The sequence below is a fragment of the Solea senegalensis genome, unplaced genomic scaffold (assembly GCF_019176455.1).
Source record: "Solea senegalensis isolate Sse05_10M unplaced genomic scaffold, IFAPA_SoseM_1 scf7180000016038, whole genome shotgun sequence".
NCBI lineage: Eukaryota > Metazoa > Chordata > Actinopteri > Pleuronectiformes > Soleidae > Solea > Solea senegalensis.
Window position 1 is genome coordinate 1 of NW_025321560.1, and position 16,773 is coordinate 16,773.

The following is a 16,773-nucleotide window of genomic DNA, read 5'->3' on the forward strand; positions in this document are numbered from 1 at the left end:
GGTCACATATATATGTTAGTTATGGAAGTCTACTTACATATATTAACTTGTTTTCATGGTCACATATATATGTTAGTTATGGAGGTCTACTTACATATATTAACTTGTTTTCACGGTCACATATATGTTAGTTATGGAGGTCTACTTACATATATTAACTTGTTTTCATGGTCACATATATATGTTAGTTATGGAGGTCTACTTACATATATTAACTTGTTTTCATGGTCACATATATGTTAGTTATGGTTATGGAGGTCTACTTACATATATTAACTTGTTTTCACGGTCACATATATATGAGTTATGGAGGTCTACTTACATATATTAACTTGTTTTCATGGTCACATATATGTTAGTTATGGAGGTCTACTTACATATAGTAACTTGTTTTCATGGTCACATATATATGTTAGTTATGAGGTCTACTTACATATATTAACTTGTTTTCATGGTCACATATATGTTAGTTATGGAGGTCTACTTACATATATTAACTTGTTTTCATGGTCACATATATATTAGTTATGGAGGTCTACTTACATATATTAACTTGTTTTCATGGTCACACATATATGTTAGTTATGGAGGTCTACTTACATATATTAACTTGTTTTCATGGTCACATATATGTTAGTTATGGAGGTCTACTTACATATATTAACTTGTTTTCATGGTCACATATATGTTAGTTATGGAGGTCTACTTACATATATTAACTTGTTTTCACGGTCACATATATATGTTAGTTATGGAGGTCTACTTACATATATGAACTTGTTTTCATGGTTAAAAACCTCCTAATCGCTGCAAACGAGCCGATCAAAATATCTCCTCACTGACGCTCTCGTCAGCCGCGCTGTTTCAGACCAAAACCACACCCCCAGAATGTGGACTGTGTTGTGATTGGCCAGCCAACGAGAGCTTTCCCACTGTCCTGTGATTGGCCAGGTACCTGGAAGTGACGTAATAGATAGGCCAGCTCTCAGATACACAGCTCCCCCTCTGGCACGGTGGATGCTCTGCATCTCAGCAGCTACAACCAGAGTAGTTCTTCTTCTTCTGCGGTTGAATGTACGCAACCGGATGTGCCCGGACTAGTGCCCGCACCAGGAGGCGCTACGGTGGTGAGAGGAGTGGTGAGGATTTTTGATGACGACATCAAATTAAGGAGGTGCCGATCCGCTTCGCACAGCCCAGGAAAACAACACAACCCTATTTTCTCAGCAGTGACTGAACTGTTGTTCTGAAACTTTAGGGTTTCATAAACGAGGTAATGACGCAGATACACACACACAAACGCAGCGTTAATTGGAGCTTCCGGTCTATGTGGGCTTCAAAGTAAAATGCATTGATTCATTGAACTCACAGTCAGTGCTATCATCACTTGGTGCGGGGCCTCGATGTGCCTGTGGTGTCTCTTCCTGCTCATGACCAGCAGAAGGTGGAGTGGCCACTATTCCACTGGAGGTGGATGCTGCTGGAACTGATATGACAAAAAAACCCAAAACAAAACAGTGTATATTGTCATAAAGAATCTTTACAGGGCATAGTTTATGTTATCAATTAAAGTGGAATATTGGACTTATGGTTTTTATTTGTGGAGACAAATTTAAGTAATGATCCTGAGGAGAGATGAGAGACAGATTTGTAATTGTTCTCCTTGGGCATAGCTTTAATTATTCATTGCTATCATAGCATTCATAGCTTACCACTACCTATTAACTCTTACACAACTTTATTAGTTACAGAAAAAGCTGTTTTTCCATCCAAATCACTCCAATACATGTTGTACCTTTACAATAAATACTGCATAAGAAGTTAAAAACAAGTTAAAAGTTAATAAAATGTGTTGCATACAAATAGCTGTTAAGGGGGCTTCAATGCAGATATTACAATAATACATTTCTGGCTACAGATAATCGTAGGAGACAAAAGTTAACGTTGAGTGTGTGTGTAGTCCACTGTCATTTTCTCTGGCTCTTTGTGGAGCCGCATGTCGTCATTCACTCTCTGGCTGTCAACGTGGTGTCGAAAGATCAACATGGTTTATAGATAACTGCAAACCTGCTGAGGGAAACCTGGTCTCATGAGGAGAGATGGCGTCCAGAGCCGCTCTCTGATCTACAAGTTTAGTGAAGTTTATTAGAATCCCACGATAATCTAGAGTCTTCCACGCTTCTCTGTGCTTCTTTTCACGCAGTCACCATTAAAAAGCCCATAGAGACTGTGTCTGTGTGTCTGTCCCCCGACCTACTAGCGTAAATAAAACAATATCAAACAGAAGAGGGGTTAGACATTCTAATTTAATAAAGATTAATACCGACAACACTCTCCTCAGAATCTGTTTTAATAAATGATCTCATTACTGACAATTGTATTGATTTATTCTGTGTAACTGAAACTTGGTTACATGACAAAAATGATGACTCCACCCACTCATGCTAACAATTATGCCAACATCCATATTCCCAGAAGCTAAAGGAAGAGGAGTAACAGCCATTTTTAATTAATACTAGATTATTAATCAACCCCCAACCCAGACCTGGATATTCATCTTTAGTCTTTAAAATCCTAGTTGGAAAACACAAACTAATTCTGATAGTCACAGTTTATCGTCCACTGCACCTTATTCAGAGTTGTCTGGATTATCCGAGTTAGTGCTTAAGACGGATAAAATTATAATTGTCGGGGATTTCAACATCCATGTAGATGTTGACCGTGATAGTCTCAGCTGTGCATTTAATTCACTGTAGGAATCAGTTGATTTTATTCAACACGTTAGTAAACCAGCTCAGCCTCCATCTTGTTTTAACGTATGGTTTTGATATTGATAACTTAAACATTTCTCCCCAAAACCCTCTGCTTACTGATCATTATTTACTCACGTTTAATTATACAATGATGATCTGCAATAACATAAAGAATGATAATATTAATACATTCAAAGAGACAGTGCAACCTTTATTTAGCTCGGTGCCATGTGTCAGTACATGTGAAGGTACCTGTTGTCATAGAAAACCTGGTTCACTGCGTACTAGGTTGGATTGTGTTGGTGAATCAGACGAGACAAGAACCATGGTTTAACTCTGATACTCGCGCTCTTAAACAGGCGTTACGTAGATTAGAAAGAAAATGGCGTTCCGGTTACCTAGAGGAATTTCATATAGCCTGGAAAGATGGTTTTGTAGCAAACAAAAAAGCTCTACACAAAGCTAGAGTTGCCTAGAGAAAATCAGAATAATCACAGGTTTGTTTTCAGCACTGTAGCGACCTTTATCTAATCTTCCCTTTGTTTCTAAAATCTTAGGTAGTTGCTAATCAATGATGTGGATATTTGTGCATTAATGGCCTGTTTGAAGATTTTCAGTCAGGTTTTAGTAACTCAGATAATGGTCTAGTCTCTTTACTTGTCTTAGTGCTGCATTTGACACCATTGATCATAATATTCTACTGCAGAGATTGGAGCAGACTCTTGGTATCACAGGTGCTGCCCTCTGCTGGTTTAAATCATACTTATCTGATAGATTCCAGTTTGTTCATGTTAATGATAAAACCTCACTACAAACAGAAGTTAATTGTGGAGTTCCACAAGGCTCAGTGCTTGGGCCTATACCTTTTACCTTATATATATGCTTCCTCTAGGGAACATTATTAGGAAGCACAACATGTTGTGCAGATGACACACAGCTATATCTATCAATGAGGATCACATTGTCACTTTAGATGACATCACCCTGGCTTCCAGTTCCACTGTGAGGAACCTTGGAGTTACTTTTGACCAGGAAATTTCTTTTGATTCACACATAAAACTCATTTCCAGAACAGCCTTCTTCCACCTGCGGAACATTATGAAAATTAGAAACATTCTGTCCTTACAGGATGCTGAAAAACTAGTTCATGCTTTTGTTACATCTAGATTAGATTACTGTAACTCCTTATTATCAGGATGTTTCACCAAGTCTGTTTGAACCAGTAGCGTACTGTGGGGTTTCAGTCAGGGCCTTCAGTAAAAAAAAATTTAAAAAACACGCACAAACACAACCACATACAAAACACACTATTATGCACTATATTCACAGTTGATCTGTTGATCTGCAGCAACCATAGCACACATGCACACCACTGCGCATCTATAGTCTACTGCATCATTACCACCACATTTTCCGTTATGTCACTCAACAACCGCAATTTCACAAGCCACTATATGACACAAAAACAATCTTCCACATAAGCATAGGCGTCAACTATGCGGGGAACACGTCCCCGGCACTATTTATGATCAACAGTTTTGTCCTCACCACTTCTAAAAATTTTTATAAATTCATCATTAACACTCGAACTACCGGAAATGATGTACCTTTTCAGTGTAGGTCTTTCTCTTGAAATAATTTCCTTCTTTTCTCCAAACGATCGCCGTGAAAAGTGCACACGATGGAGATGAGAAACATGATGGATCGGTGGTGTTAATGCAGTGGCCATAGTTTACTTCAAAACCTGCCAAAGGTTCAAATGTCGTTGATGACAACAGCGGGGGCTAGGGGCGTTCTGTCACTATGATATCACATTTGATTGGCTGACGACACACGTCAGTCAAAGTTATGACCAAATAGGAAATGGCAGCTTCAACGAAAGGCCAGCAATACTACTAGAGCAGGTCCACGGAGCTATGATGCGTTTAATGACATATGGAAAATCCAGCTCAGCTTTACAAAAAATAACCATATTCTTTCTGGAAATATAATCATAACATACTGAAAAAGTAGTTTAATTCAGACTCGTTCAGACACACATTCATTTGATTATTGAAAAAACAAAATAATAATAATGATAACAATAAAAATACTTTTTTGATATTGTCAGGGCCCGCAGAGAAGGCCCTGACAGCTCACCACTGGTTAGAACCCTTCAGTTAATTCAAAATGCTGCAGCACGAGTTCTGACAGGAACTAGAAAGAGAGACCATATAACTCCAGTGTTAGCATCTCTACACTGGCTCCCCGTACAGTTTAGAATTCAATTTAAAGTCCTCCTCCTCACGTACAAAGCACTTAATGGTCAGGCCCCTTCATACCTGAAAGACCTAGTCTAGTCTTACCTTATCACCCTAACAGACCACTTAGGTCACAAAATACAGGTTTACTTGTGGTTACCCACAAGTGGTCTGTAAGAGCAGAATGGGAGGCATTCTTCACACGTCATACAAATTAAATTGAATCTGTGCTAACTAGCATCTATCTGTGCTAACTAGCATATATCTACTTCTCTATTTATGCTAACTAGCATCTACTTATCTATGCTAACGAGCATTTGCTTATCTGTGCTAACTAGCATTCATCTTGTATATTTTTATAGTTGCAGTTTTGAAGTTGAACCTGGTGCACATTATTGTTCGACAACAACGTGGAACAGGAAGTTGCGTTGACGTCGCCCTCTGTCTGTCAAACCAAGTAAATGAATGAATCTACTTGAATTATATTCAAACTCGACAGTCTTGACAACAAACTTTATTGACGCTCCCTCAGTGGGACAAAGTTCCTGATGTGTCTCAAAGAGCCAGTTGCTGACTAAAAACACATTTCTTTCGACTCTACCGACTCTACCTCGACTAAGACGACGACAAAAAAAAAGAAAAAGAAAAAGCACACTTATGACAGCAGCTCGTTTGTACCCACATGTTTAAATGCACTTATTGTAAGTCGCTTTGGATAAAAGCGTCTGCTAAATGACATGTAATGTAATGTGATGTACTGTAAAGTTATTGCCACTTGCAACCAGAGGGGGGCGCCAAATCCCACAGGTTTTATTTCTATTTTATTTCATAATCACATATTTACAGGTTGTTACATTGTAACAAACCTCATTCTCATTATCCAGGATTTTTTTTTTATGACGATACATTTGATCAGAATCGCATGATACATTCATTCACGTTTGAAAAAAAGTCACATGATCGTTTACAAACCCCGAACAAAACATGAATGAACCAGAAAATGACCAAATTATTTTTGACTTTTCTGGAAACGCGCCGTCGTCCGTTTCCTCGTCTCTCAGGAGAAAAACAGCTGTTGGCAGATTTGTTGCGTTTCCTCGGGACACGTGACTTCGTGGCCGATGGTTCGCGGGTCGCTGAAGATCTCGTGGTCGTTTCCTCCCTGTTTGTGAAAAACACCACAAAACACATGTACAACAGGATTAGAAATTGTTACAAACCAGCGATAGTTTGAATACCGGAACGCATAACTTCTGTTTGCGGTCTGTTTGACGTCCACGCAATCTCAATGTTTTATAGAAGCTAAAATGTTTAGATTTATATTGACTTAAAAAATATGTGTTAAACAAATAGTTACATTTGGCACCTTACGTACATAAAGTGTCACTTCTGAAACCAGTCATTCCAAAATAAAAGCATACTTTTAATTTGATATCCTAAATTTATATGACCCGTTTTTTCCTAAATATAAGTTTCCTGGAAATCCAGCAGGTGGCGGTGTTGGAGGCCAATTCATATTAAAAATGAATGAATGAATGTTATATTTTACGATCAGTAGTAGGGCTGGGCAGATGGATCTAAAATATCCATAGTATCGATAGTAACGTTGGTATTGGGTATTGATCGATACTTGTGTGATGAGATCGATTCTTAAGTACAACTCCAGGCATTTACAGAGTGACCGGCTGGCCGTACAACACCGCTCTTCTCTCACTTCACTCATGCTCAATTAGCCCCTCCCCTTTACTCCGCTGCCAACCCCCTCCCCCCTCCACTGCAACACTCACTCATTCATCAATCTTGAAAATTCAAGTTTTCAGGCAAATTTGCATATTGATGATGCATTCACTTAATAAATTATGATACGTTGCTCTCCCCTACACAAAAGTAGATGGTAGTAGTAAAAAGTATGGGTATTGGTATCACTATCAGCAATACTGGCCCTGCAAATTTTGCAGTATCGCACAGCCCTAGTGATCAGTGGAAGGCTGGGCCTCGTATTGTTGCTCAGCAGGTCATTTGCATACTCACAGGTTTGGTTTTGTCTCCAAAGAAGTGGACGGTGGAGTACTTGTCCTTCTCAACGATGCCCAGACAGTATCTCTTATCCCAGCCGTCGGGAAACACGTCAAAGCTGATCTGTCCTCCTGCAGAGACACCATCTCCATGTTAATTCACAACCAACCAACGTCTGTCTCGTCTTCAGTGTGTCTAGCTCCGCCCTTTTAAATGCTGGACCACTCCCACACCCAGACTTACCAATGGAGAACGAGAGTCCTCGTCCTTTGAACTCTTCCTTTAACACGGACACAAACGTCTCACGGATTTTTTCTTTCTGTTCATAAACAAGAGTCACAGTCTTATTTCTGATCAATCCGCTTTCAGTTTAACGCGACCATCAGCAAATTTGGGAAACTTGTAAAATGAGATATTTTTAAGGTCAAATGTTTTTAAGTGTATAATTACTTTCTCAAAATTGCAGGGGTGGCCATCTTGTATTTGTCTCCTCTTTAAGATATTTTTTTTCATGTCATAAACACTGACCCTGTCAGGACCAGTTGTCCTCATGGAGACCAAAACCTGGTCCTAATGAGGCAGAACCTCATTTCTGAGGAACTGGTTAAGTTCAGGATTAAATCATTTGAATTGTGGTTAGGTTTCAGTTAGGGTTAGTCATGAAGTGGCTGTGGTTAAGGCTTTGTTTAGTCGTGTGTGCGTTACCTGATCCAGCTTGTAGAATTCCTTCCTCTCTTCCTGTGTGCAGCTGCGTCCGATAGGGGAGACGTTCAACATGCCATTACGGAATTCAATAAACGTTCCCCTGAAAAAAACAAAAAAAATTTCCATTACTTCAGTCCTGTCCTTTGTTTTGTAAAGCGTCTTTGAGTGTCAACGATGTATTATTATTATTATTGTTGTTGTTGTTATTATTGTTCAGTCTAAATTAAAGTGAAACCACAACTGCTTAATGATTTAAACTAAGTCTGAACTCAGTCTGTGGCATAATTTTATCACCTGAACGTTTATCCTGATAAAGCACTCTCCTGCACCAAAGTCCACAGAGAAAATCAGTGATTCACTGCTGCCTCCATCACTTCAAATGTCTGATTTTGTCTCTTCAGTGTTTGAAATCCAACGTTCAGATTCACCTCAGTGACACAAAGTGACCACACGGGGCAGCAGAGGAGCAGCAGCTCCTGTGATTCCCTCTCTGGACTTTGGTGTGGGAGAGTGAGAGTAAATCTTTTATTTATTTTTATCTCTGTGTTATGAGCAAACATTGATCATGTGATGATGATGATGATGTCAGAACCTCTTCTTAGGCAGTTTGATCTTGGCCATGTAGTTGAGACAGAAGTTGATGAACTCCTGCAGCAGTTCCTCTCCCATATGAGCCTGGATGGACTGACAAGACAAGACAAGACAAGACAAGACAGCGTCAACTTCCCTCATCTTTCACGTGATCAAATGTCCACATTTAGACTCAAAACTCACCTGTTCCGGACCGCCTACTCCCTCTAACCTCCCTGCTTTTATCGTCACTTCCCTATTTTATTGTGTTGATTTTATGTGTTTTTTTGGTTTTATCTAATTGTGCGATTTTAATTCATTCTGTTTGTAAAGTGTCCTTGAGTGACCTGAAAGGCGCTTTTAAATTAAATTTGTTATTATTATTATTATTATTATTATTATTGTTATTATGTCTGTCCCAAAGCATCAAATACCTGGATAGACACCAACTGTCCATATCTGTAGGCCACCAGACCATTCTCAGCAAAGACGTAGTCCACTTCCTGGATCACTGCACACAAAGAACAGAGTCACACAATTCAGAAAGACAGACAGAATTCAGAAGGACAGGCGGGATTCAGAAGGACAGACGGGATTTAGAAGGACAAACAGGGTCCAGAATGACAAACAGGGTTCAGAAGAACAGACCGAGTTCAGAAGGACAGACTGAGTTCAAAAGAACAGACAGGATTCAGAAGGACAGACGGGATTCCGAAGGACAGACGGGGTTCATAAGGACAGAAAGGATTCAGAACACTGGACCAGAACAGATGTGGACGTGTCTCACCATCGTTACCCAGCTGCTCCATGATCTTGTTGAGGTCAGATCCTCCAACGACTCCAACTCGAACACGAGTTCGCAACTTCTGCAGGAACTGGGACATTTCTGGAGTCGCACGCTGACACGTAGCAAAAAAAGATGTCAGTGAGACACTTAGTTAACGTCAGTGAGACACTTAGTTAATGTCAGTGAGACAAAAACTACTATTTCATGTTTACATGGTTTAATTCTGTTTTCTTCTAAAGGTTTTAAATGTTCTTTATTTATAGTTGATTTACCTGAAGCGTACACATCAAAAATGATACATTCATGAATCCAGAGAGACTTCCTGTGTGCAGCTTAATATCATATATATCTGTATGCTAACTAGCATATATCTTTTTATCTATACCAACTAGCATATATCTATCTAGTATGTGCTAACTATCTTATGTTGTATATTTTTATATCTCATAGTTTTGAAGCGGAACCATATTTCAGAGAACACATTATTGCTCGGGTAAAAAAAAGAAAACTACAACAACGTGGAACCGGAAGTTGCGTTGCCGTCGCCTTCAGTCTGTCAAACGCAGTAAATGAATGAATCAGCGACAGTTTCTCTTGCTGTTTTCCTTTAATCTTTTCTTTTTCTCTTCCTTCCTCTTGATTTGTGTAGTTTGTGTTGTACCTGTCTCGCGGCGGTCAGTGTTCCGTCCACATCAAACAGACACAGAGTGCTCGTGTCTGCGGAGGCTGCGTTCATCCTGCGTCCGTGGACCTATCAGTGTGTGTGTGAGAGTGTGGACTGTCACGACTTCTGTCTCTCTGTGTCAAACTCTACACACACACACGTCTATAGTTGTCCTCCTTCGTCTGTAGATTTGTGAGCAGCCTGACGCGCACACTGCCGCCTAGTGTGCCGGAAGATCACCTGCAGGCTCACAGTAGGTTTCTACAAACACACGTATCTTCATGGTATTCTGTGTGAACACTCAGCGTCACGACATTTGAATGGATAAAAACAACGTTTGCAACCGATTTCCTGTGAAATAAATATGACCAAAGTTCCAAAGTTTCCCTGTGACTGACGTTGTTTCAGCTCTTATCAATGAAGAGTAACAAGTACGTAAATAAATGATGTTATTTTATAACATATTAATTTAGTTTCTTTTTTTTCTTATATGTTTGTGATTGATTTAAAATTCATGTTTTATGCTCCGTTTTAGTCTTAACTTAACTAACTTAAGTCTTTTCATTATCCAGTAATCTGTGGATTATTTTCTCAATGAATGCAAATGTTTTTGTTTTTATGAATTTTAATGATTTCCTTGTTTTATGGAGCAAAGAAACTATTCACATTTAAGAAGCTGAAAAATCACCATCATTGAATCCTGGAGTTGTTGAGTTGAAATAAAAGTGTCTGAGGCCACAGTGTATGTTCCCTGCTGTTGTTTTGTTGTTGTTTTCACTCTCAGATGCCGCGATGCTGTGACTCTGTGTTCGGTGAAGAAACCATTTGCTCCAACAAAGGACGGAGCGTTTTTGTGCTGAAGTTGCTCTTTGACATGCATTTGCCCTCCACCCTGAGAGAGAGAGATGGCCCGTCTACTTTATGCATGAAAGAGCGTGTGAACAATGGCTCTGACGTTTGACACGTTAGCATGACTATCATGTGATCTTCTCTCAGTCGTGAAGCTGCTCTGAAGGTCTGCAGACACGTGAAGTCCGGGACAAACCCGGACCCTCACACCCAGACCCCGTCCATGCGGAAGAATAAAGTGATTCATTGCAAAATAACCAGCAGTTGTATGTTTGTGTTCCTGTTGTGTATGTGGATGAAAAAGTGTCCCACGTTTCCACCAAATCAAAACTGCGCTCACTCTTGAGATGTTACGAGTCTTTGGTACTTTTACGTTTCTCAGACGTGATATTTGTTGTACGCACAGATGCTAACTCACCTGATGAGGAGGCACAGGAGGTCAGAGGTCACAGAGGAGGGGTGTCAAAACTCAACTTAAAAAAAACTTAATATTTAAACATTAGAGTCACAAACTAGTGAAAATGTACCATAACACTATTTGTCAAATGAGGAATATGATTCACTGATAAACCCTGTATACTTGAATGGAAATGTGGCCGAGGAAGAAGAAGAGAGCTGTGAATGTTGTCTCACATTAATGTCGCAGATATCAGCAATAATTCAGTTTAACGTTTTATGTCAATTAAATGACACCTAAATGTGTCCAGTTCTGCGTATACATAAATAGTTTTTCAAACATTTAAGTCACAAACTTCTAAGGAAATTTATCTTGAACTGGAATTCAACACAATCTGTCAAAGGAGGGATAAAGTTGTGGAATCTGTAATTGTTATCCAGACTAGCGAACTGTAAACACAACATACCTCACAATCATTATATGACACGTTGTTCTAGAGCAGTGGTCACCAACGTGGTGCCCTCGGGCACCTGGTAGCCCACGAGCAGCCAACGAGGTGCCCGTGGGCACATTTCACTTCACCTCACTTGCATGTATTCATATGATCACTGAGTAAAATGTCCTTGATATTGTTTATACAAACTAGGAGTAAGCACTGGAATTAATGTGTATGCAATTGAATGCATAATATTCATCATTTAAATGGTAAATTGCACAAAATAATAAAAATGAATATGGTAGCCCTCCATATTATTCTCTACCCTTCAGGTAGCTCTCGGTCTCAAAAAGGTTGGTGACCCCTGTTCTAGAGTTTAACAGCTAAATCTGTAACATCTCATAAAGATATCTTTAAATTGGCAGATTGTCTTTAACTGAAGGTGGTGTGAACTGTTTTTATGGCTAAATTACAATTGAATTATGGACGCCTCAAAGTAGGATCGCAGATTAAATCACGGATTATCGCTCATTACAGATATTTTTGAGGTTTGCATCGATAAACCCCGCACACATGAGTGGAAATGTGGCCTAGGAGAGAGAAGAGAGCTGGGCAGACAAGTGAAATGTTTACTTTAAATGGGAATAATTGCGTATAAACGTTGACGCGGCGGCGCCAAGCTGTTGTTTACTCTGCCGCACGTCGTCTCGTGAAGGAAACAAACGGTTAAAACACGCGCGCCCCTCCTCCTTCCTCCGCCATCTCACGATCCACGGACTCGCGAGCAAACAAAGGGGAGAGTTCGCGCCGAAATGTTTAAAAGTCCGCGTCAGCCAATCAGCGCGCAGCATGCGCACGCCGACAGATGCGTGCTGACGCACGAGCCCGTGGCCAATCACGGCCGCGCGCGTGCAGCCCGACGGCCTACGTTTCCACTTTAAATACGCGCAGCGGACCAATCCGCGGACGGCGCGGATGAGTCTGTGGAAGTAGTTCTGCTGAAGTTAGTTCGGCCCCGCGGACGACGACAAAAACACTCGCGCTTTCTTCCTCATTCACTCGTCTTCAACTTGTGTCTCAGAGAACAGGTAAGGAAACACAGCCGTTTACGCCTTTTAATGTGTGCCACTTCGTTGTTTTTAACGTATGTAACGTATTTTTCGTTCGTTTGCGTGTATGTATTTTTTTTAAACACGCCGTGTTTCATGTGTAAGGTATTTGGCTTTAAATGAATGAGAAATAAATCTTAATAACTTGGAGCAAAAGTCAAAACGCAAACTAAACGCGTCCCTGTGAATAAAACCGTTGATTTCGGTGTATTTTGTCAGCGTTTAAACGGAAGTTTTGCGTGTTTCGCGTCCAAACATGCGATGTGTCACTGTGGCGCTTAGTGCGCAGCGTTGTCTTCAAACGCCATTTGGTTTTGCTAGCCTCGTCTCAGGCTTCTTTCACACGACGTAGTTCCTCCATTTTCACGTTTTAACCGAGTTCACGGGTTGGTTCGGACTTGGTTCGGTGTTTTGATGGCAACCGTAACCGTTTAGTCGCGATATTCTATCGACTTATTGACTTTTTCACGGGTTTAAGTTTTTGGGCGCAGCCGATTTTCGGCGGGAAGATACAAAATGGAGTCCCGTCTTTTTGTCTTGGAGTGAGGGAGAAATCCGATTAGAGCCTTTAAATAACCCCGAGGCTCGCGCTCGCGCTGTTCTTTTGTGACGTTATTTGTTTCAAACTTTTACATGGCCATGAATACATTTGCAGGAAATTAATGCCTTTTATTGCTTATTTGTGTCGTCACAGGAACTTGCTGAATGCTACGAAACACACTTAGATGTTGTTTTTTAATCACATTGTTTGAAGTAGAATTTTATTTTAATAACTTTTTAAAAGCACACTTCAATGTACCACGGCATTGGTTTAAGTTAAATTTTGTATAATTTAACGCCTATATATTAAGGACATTCTCACTTGAATATGATTTGTTTATAGGTCATAAATTACCATAACATAAATGTTACGCTGTCAAAATCTATGTACTTGTACTCAAGTAAGACCCAGATGGCAAACAACATTTTGCAGTGTGCAAAGTGTAATCTAATCTTAAATCTAGTATAGAGATTTAGTTATAGAGTAGTTTAATTACATTAAAAATGATGTGTTAATTCAAAACTGTACTAGAATAAAGTGAAGCACCTGGGATTATTTTATCTGCCTATGGCAATATTCATGTTAATGATTGGTATGGTTATTGATAATAATTAATAATTTTATTCCTTCCAGCACATTTTCGTCACGTTCAAATGTTGTGTGTTTTTTTTTAAAATAGATTTGGACGCACCCATGGCGAGAGACCCCACTAAGCCGAGAGGCAAAACCTCATCCTACGCTTACTTTGTCGCGACCTGTCGCGAGGAGCACAAGAAGAAACACCCGGGCACCAGCGTCAACTTCTCTGACTTTTCCAAGAAGTGCTCCGAGAGATGGAGAGTGAGTTTGAGTTTTGTGGTGTTTGAATTAAATATTCAATTATGGGGCATGTCAAAGCGAGGCTAACAATGTTACTGTTTTCCTTCTGAAAGAATATGACTGGTAAGGAGAAGTTGAAGTTCGAAGACATGGCCAAGGTCGACAAAGTGCGATATGATCGTGAGATGAAGAACTACATCCCACCCAAAGGAACAAAGAAGGGCAAGAAGAAGAAGGACCCCAATGCCCCAAAGAGGCCACCGTAAGTTCACCCCACTGACCACAGGGTGACAAGTCTCTTCGCCTACACTTCCTTCTCTGTCCACCAGGGCAGTGTTCGTGGTAGATGTTTTGTATTCACATCCTTTTATTTTTTTTGTTGCGTTTCCAGCTCTGCTTTCTTTGTCTTCTGTTCCGACCACCGTCCGCGGATCAAGGAGGAGCACCCCGGCATCTCCATCGGCGACATCGCCAAGAAGCTCGGCGAGTTGTGGTCAAAGCAGACGCCCAAGGACAAGGCTCCCTATGAGGCGAAGGCCGGCAAACTGAAGGAGAAATATGAGAAGGTATCATGAGATGTCCACTCATGTAGCATAATGACCGTATATCCCTTCAGTCTATAGTATAAGAAGGGGCAATTATCAAGACAATAATTTCACAGAAGTTCTGGTTAATTGTTCAGCCGTACACGAGGGAGGCTGATTTTCCTTTGTTACCAGGAATATGTTCTGTTACTAAATGCTTTTGCAGTTTACTATTTATTGCATGTTAGATGTATTGTACCAATTTAAAATGAAAAAAGACATTTTCCCGTCTCCCTGGTAACAAACAATGATTCTCCAGCTTCCTGCACTGATGACGAGAAATTACCATAACGACCGCACGTTGGCTTTGATGTGCAATTTTCTCAGCGTTCAGAACTCGCCGGAATCTTCCTGACAAACTGTCGTGTGATTATAGTAATGCAGATTGTGACGTCTGCGATTTACTGACCTGTTTGTTCTCTGCAGGAAGTCGCTGCGTACAGGGCAAAGGGCGGCATTGGGAAGAACGACGCCGGAAAGAAGAGTGGTCCCGGCCGGCCCTCCGCCAAGAAGGCGGAGCCTATAGACGACGACGATGACGATGATGAGGACGACGACGAGGAAGAGGACGATGATGACGACGACGAGGATGACGACTAAGCGGCGGGTTGGCGGGCATTGGTTGGGCTTAAACTCGTGTTTTTGTTTTTTGTGCGTCTGATTGCAACAGTAAATATAAGGAGCCTGCTGTCCCTGCTGGTCTGTCTCTGTAGACCCAGACCTGTTCTTTCATTCAGGGATTTAGTTTGATAACGTCACTTAGTCCCATGGTTGTTTTTATTTTTTTTTTCTTCGTCTCTCCCTCCTCCCACCAAATGTGAGTTGGTTACAGTTTGAATCTTGACTTAAAACAGGCGGCGACGACATGAACTTCCTGTGCTAATAAGAGACTGGACTGGAACTTGTGCACAGGCGGTGGACAGCAGCCAATAATCGGTTAACAATTTTAAGAAAGTTATTGTTTTTCTGGAAGCACTGCGTAATGTTCTCTGTCCCGCGGTGCGGTTTCTTCACTCGTTTTACCGCCACAGGATTTGTCTGTAGTTTCATTAAACATGTTTGCAGCCATTTTTTAAAAATGTGGAGACTTAAAAAAAACTTTCATGTAGGTTGAATTTTTTTCTTTTTGTAATAAAATTTTGTATATTGATAATATCTGTGTGGACGTGTGTTGTTTAGGTCGTTCTGGATGTAAAACACAGGTTCATGTTTCTCCTTCACGCATGACCTGGAAAATGACACTCGTGTGGCTTCACATCACTGAATCCAGAGTCGACCGTGGCAGCAACAGCACACTGGATTGTTCTTTTTTTTTGGTCTCAACAGTTCTATCATTTCAGGTTCTTGTACAAATAAGTGTTTGACACAACATCTATTAAACACTTATAAAATGGTCAGTTTAAAGTTAAAATATAAGGAATCAAACACATGAAGTTAATGTCTGCAAAATGATCTAATCCAACTTGTGATTCACTTAAAAAGCAACCACAGCCGTATGCAATAATAAAAGCCATAGGAGCTCAGAGATGATAAGATGCATCTGAAAATGGCCCAAAATAAAACATTAAATATAAAACTTATAATGTGCACTGTCCACGGTACACAATGATTACATAAACTGCAAAAAATAAGTAATATAGTTGTATAAATAGATCAAATAACAGTGGTTAAGTCTGAAGACCTGATTGTGAATTCTAAAAGTAAATTACATGGTAAAAAAAATGATTTCAAAACATTAAATTTGAAGCTATATTATATATACATATATGTATGTGGACACACAGCTGCCTACATACGTGTATGTATATACAGCATAGCTGCTGTATATACATACGTGTATGTATATACAGCATAGCTGCTGTGACTGGGGTCCTGGTAGAGCCGGGAAAATGGACCTGGAAAGTAACTGAATTTGACCCTTGACAAAGTGAACACAACTGGAAATAAAGTAATTTGTATTTAAAAGCGGTAAAGTAACGGTGAAGCAGAACAAACGCATAATTTTATTGACATATTCGGAAAAACAGAAAACTGCCATTTGAGATGATCGTGCGTCCGCTGTTAACCGCCATCGGGTAAATTCATTGAATACTTTACTGATTATTTAAAAATAAATAAAATAAGTGAATTATATACCATTCGCGTCGATTCTTGTCTTACTCTCCGCCCTCTTGACATATCAAAAAGTGTCCTATCTGTGTCCACTCGGGAACTCGTACGTGGGCGCTCACAAATGGTAATTACCCTAACCCTGCACGTGAAGGCAGCATTACAGTACATTACATGACATGTCATTTAACGAC

General features: G+C 40.2%; 2 protein-coding genes across 2 annotated transcripts; one reads left to right on the forward strand and one right to left on the reverse strand.

The window, feature by feature from the left end:
- Window positions 1–5,492: 5,492 nt before the first annotated feature.
- pmm2 (phosphomannomutase 2) lies at window positions 5,493–9,892 on the reverse strand. The gene is made up of 8 exons (XM_044017922.1): window positions 9,733–9,892; window positions 9,072–9,183; window positions 8,719–8,795; window positions 8,307–8,398; window positions 7,715–7,814; window positions 7,253–7,328; window positions 7,025–7,140; window positions 5,493–6,155 (listed from the first exon to the last, which is right to left on the reverse strand). The coding sequence occupies exons 1-8, from the start codon at window positions 9,805–9,807 to the stop codon at window positions 6,051–6,053; spliced, it is 753 nt and encodes a 250-aa protein (XP_043873857.1). The 5' UTR covers window positions 9,808–9,892; the 3' UTR covers window positions 5,493–6,050.
- A 2,529-nt stretch (window positions 9,893–12,421) lies between these two features.
- Window positions 12,422–15,623, forward strand: LOC122762741 (high mobility group protein B2-like). Its single transcript, XM_044017923.1, has 5 exons — window positions 12,422–12,505; window positions 13,747–13,907; window positions 14,000–14,148; window positions 14,278–14,452; window positions 14,897–15,623. Exons 2-5 carry the CDS (start codon window positions 13,761–13,763, stop codon window positions 15,068–15,070), a joined length of 645 nt encoding a protein of 214 aa, XP_043873858.1. The 5' UTR covers window positions 12,422–12,505; window positions 13,747–13,760; the 3' UTR covers window positions 15,071–15,623.
- The last annotated feature ends 1,150 nt before the right edge of the window (window positions 15,624–16,773 follow it).

Coding starts and splice junctions, on each gene's coding strand:
- pmm2 (XM_044017922.1), bottom strand. CDS start 9,807: ATGAACGCAGCCTCCGCAGACACGAGCACTCTGTGTCTGTTTGATGTG. Junction 9,184..9,732: donor CACTGACCGCCGCGAGACAG/GTACAACACAAA, acceptor GCTACGTGTCAG/CGTGCGACTCCAGAAATGTC. Junction 8,399..8,718: donor GACAGTTGGTGTCTATCCAG/GTATTTGATGCT, acceptor TTGTCTTGTCAG/TCCATCCAGGCTCATATGGG.
- LOC122762741 (XM_044017923.1), top strand. CDS start 13,761: ATGGCGAGAGACCCCACTAAGCCGAGAGGCAAAACCTCATCCTACGCT. Junction 13,908..13,999: donor AGTGCTCCGAGAGATGGAGA/GTGAGTTTGAGT, acceptor TCCTTCTGAAAG/AATATGACTGGTAAGGAGAA. Junction 14,149..14,277: donor AATGCCCCAAAGAGGCCACC/GTAAGTTCACCC, acceptor TTGCGTTTCCAG/CTCTGCTTTCTTTGTCTTCT.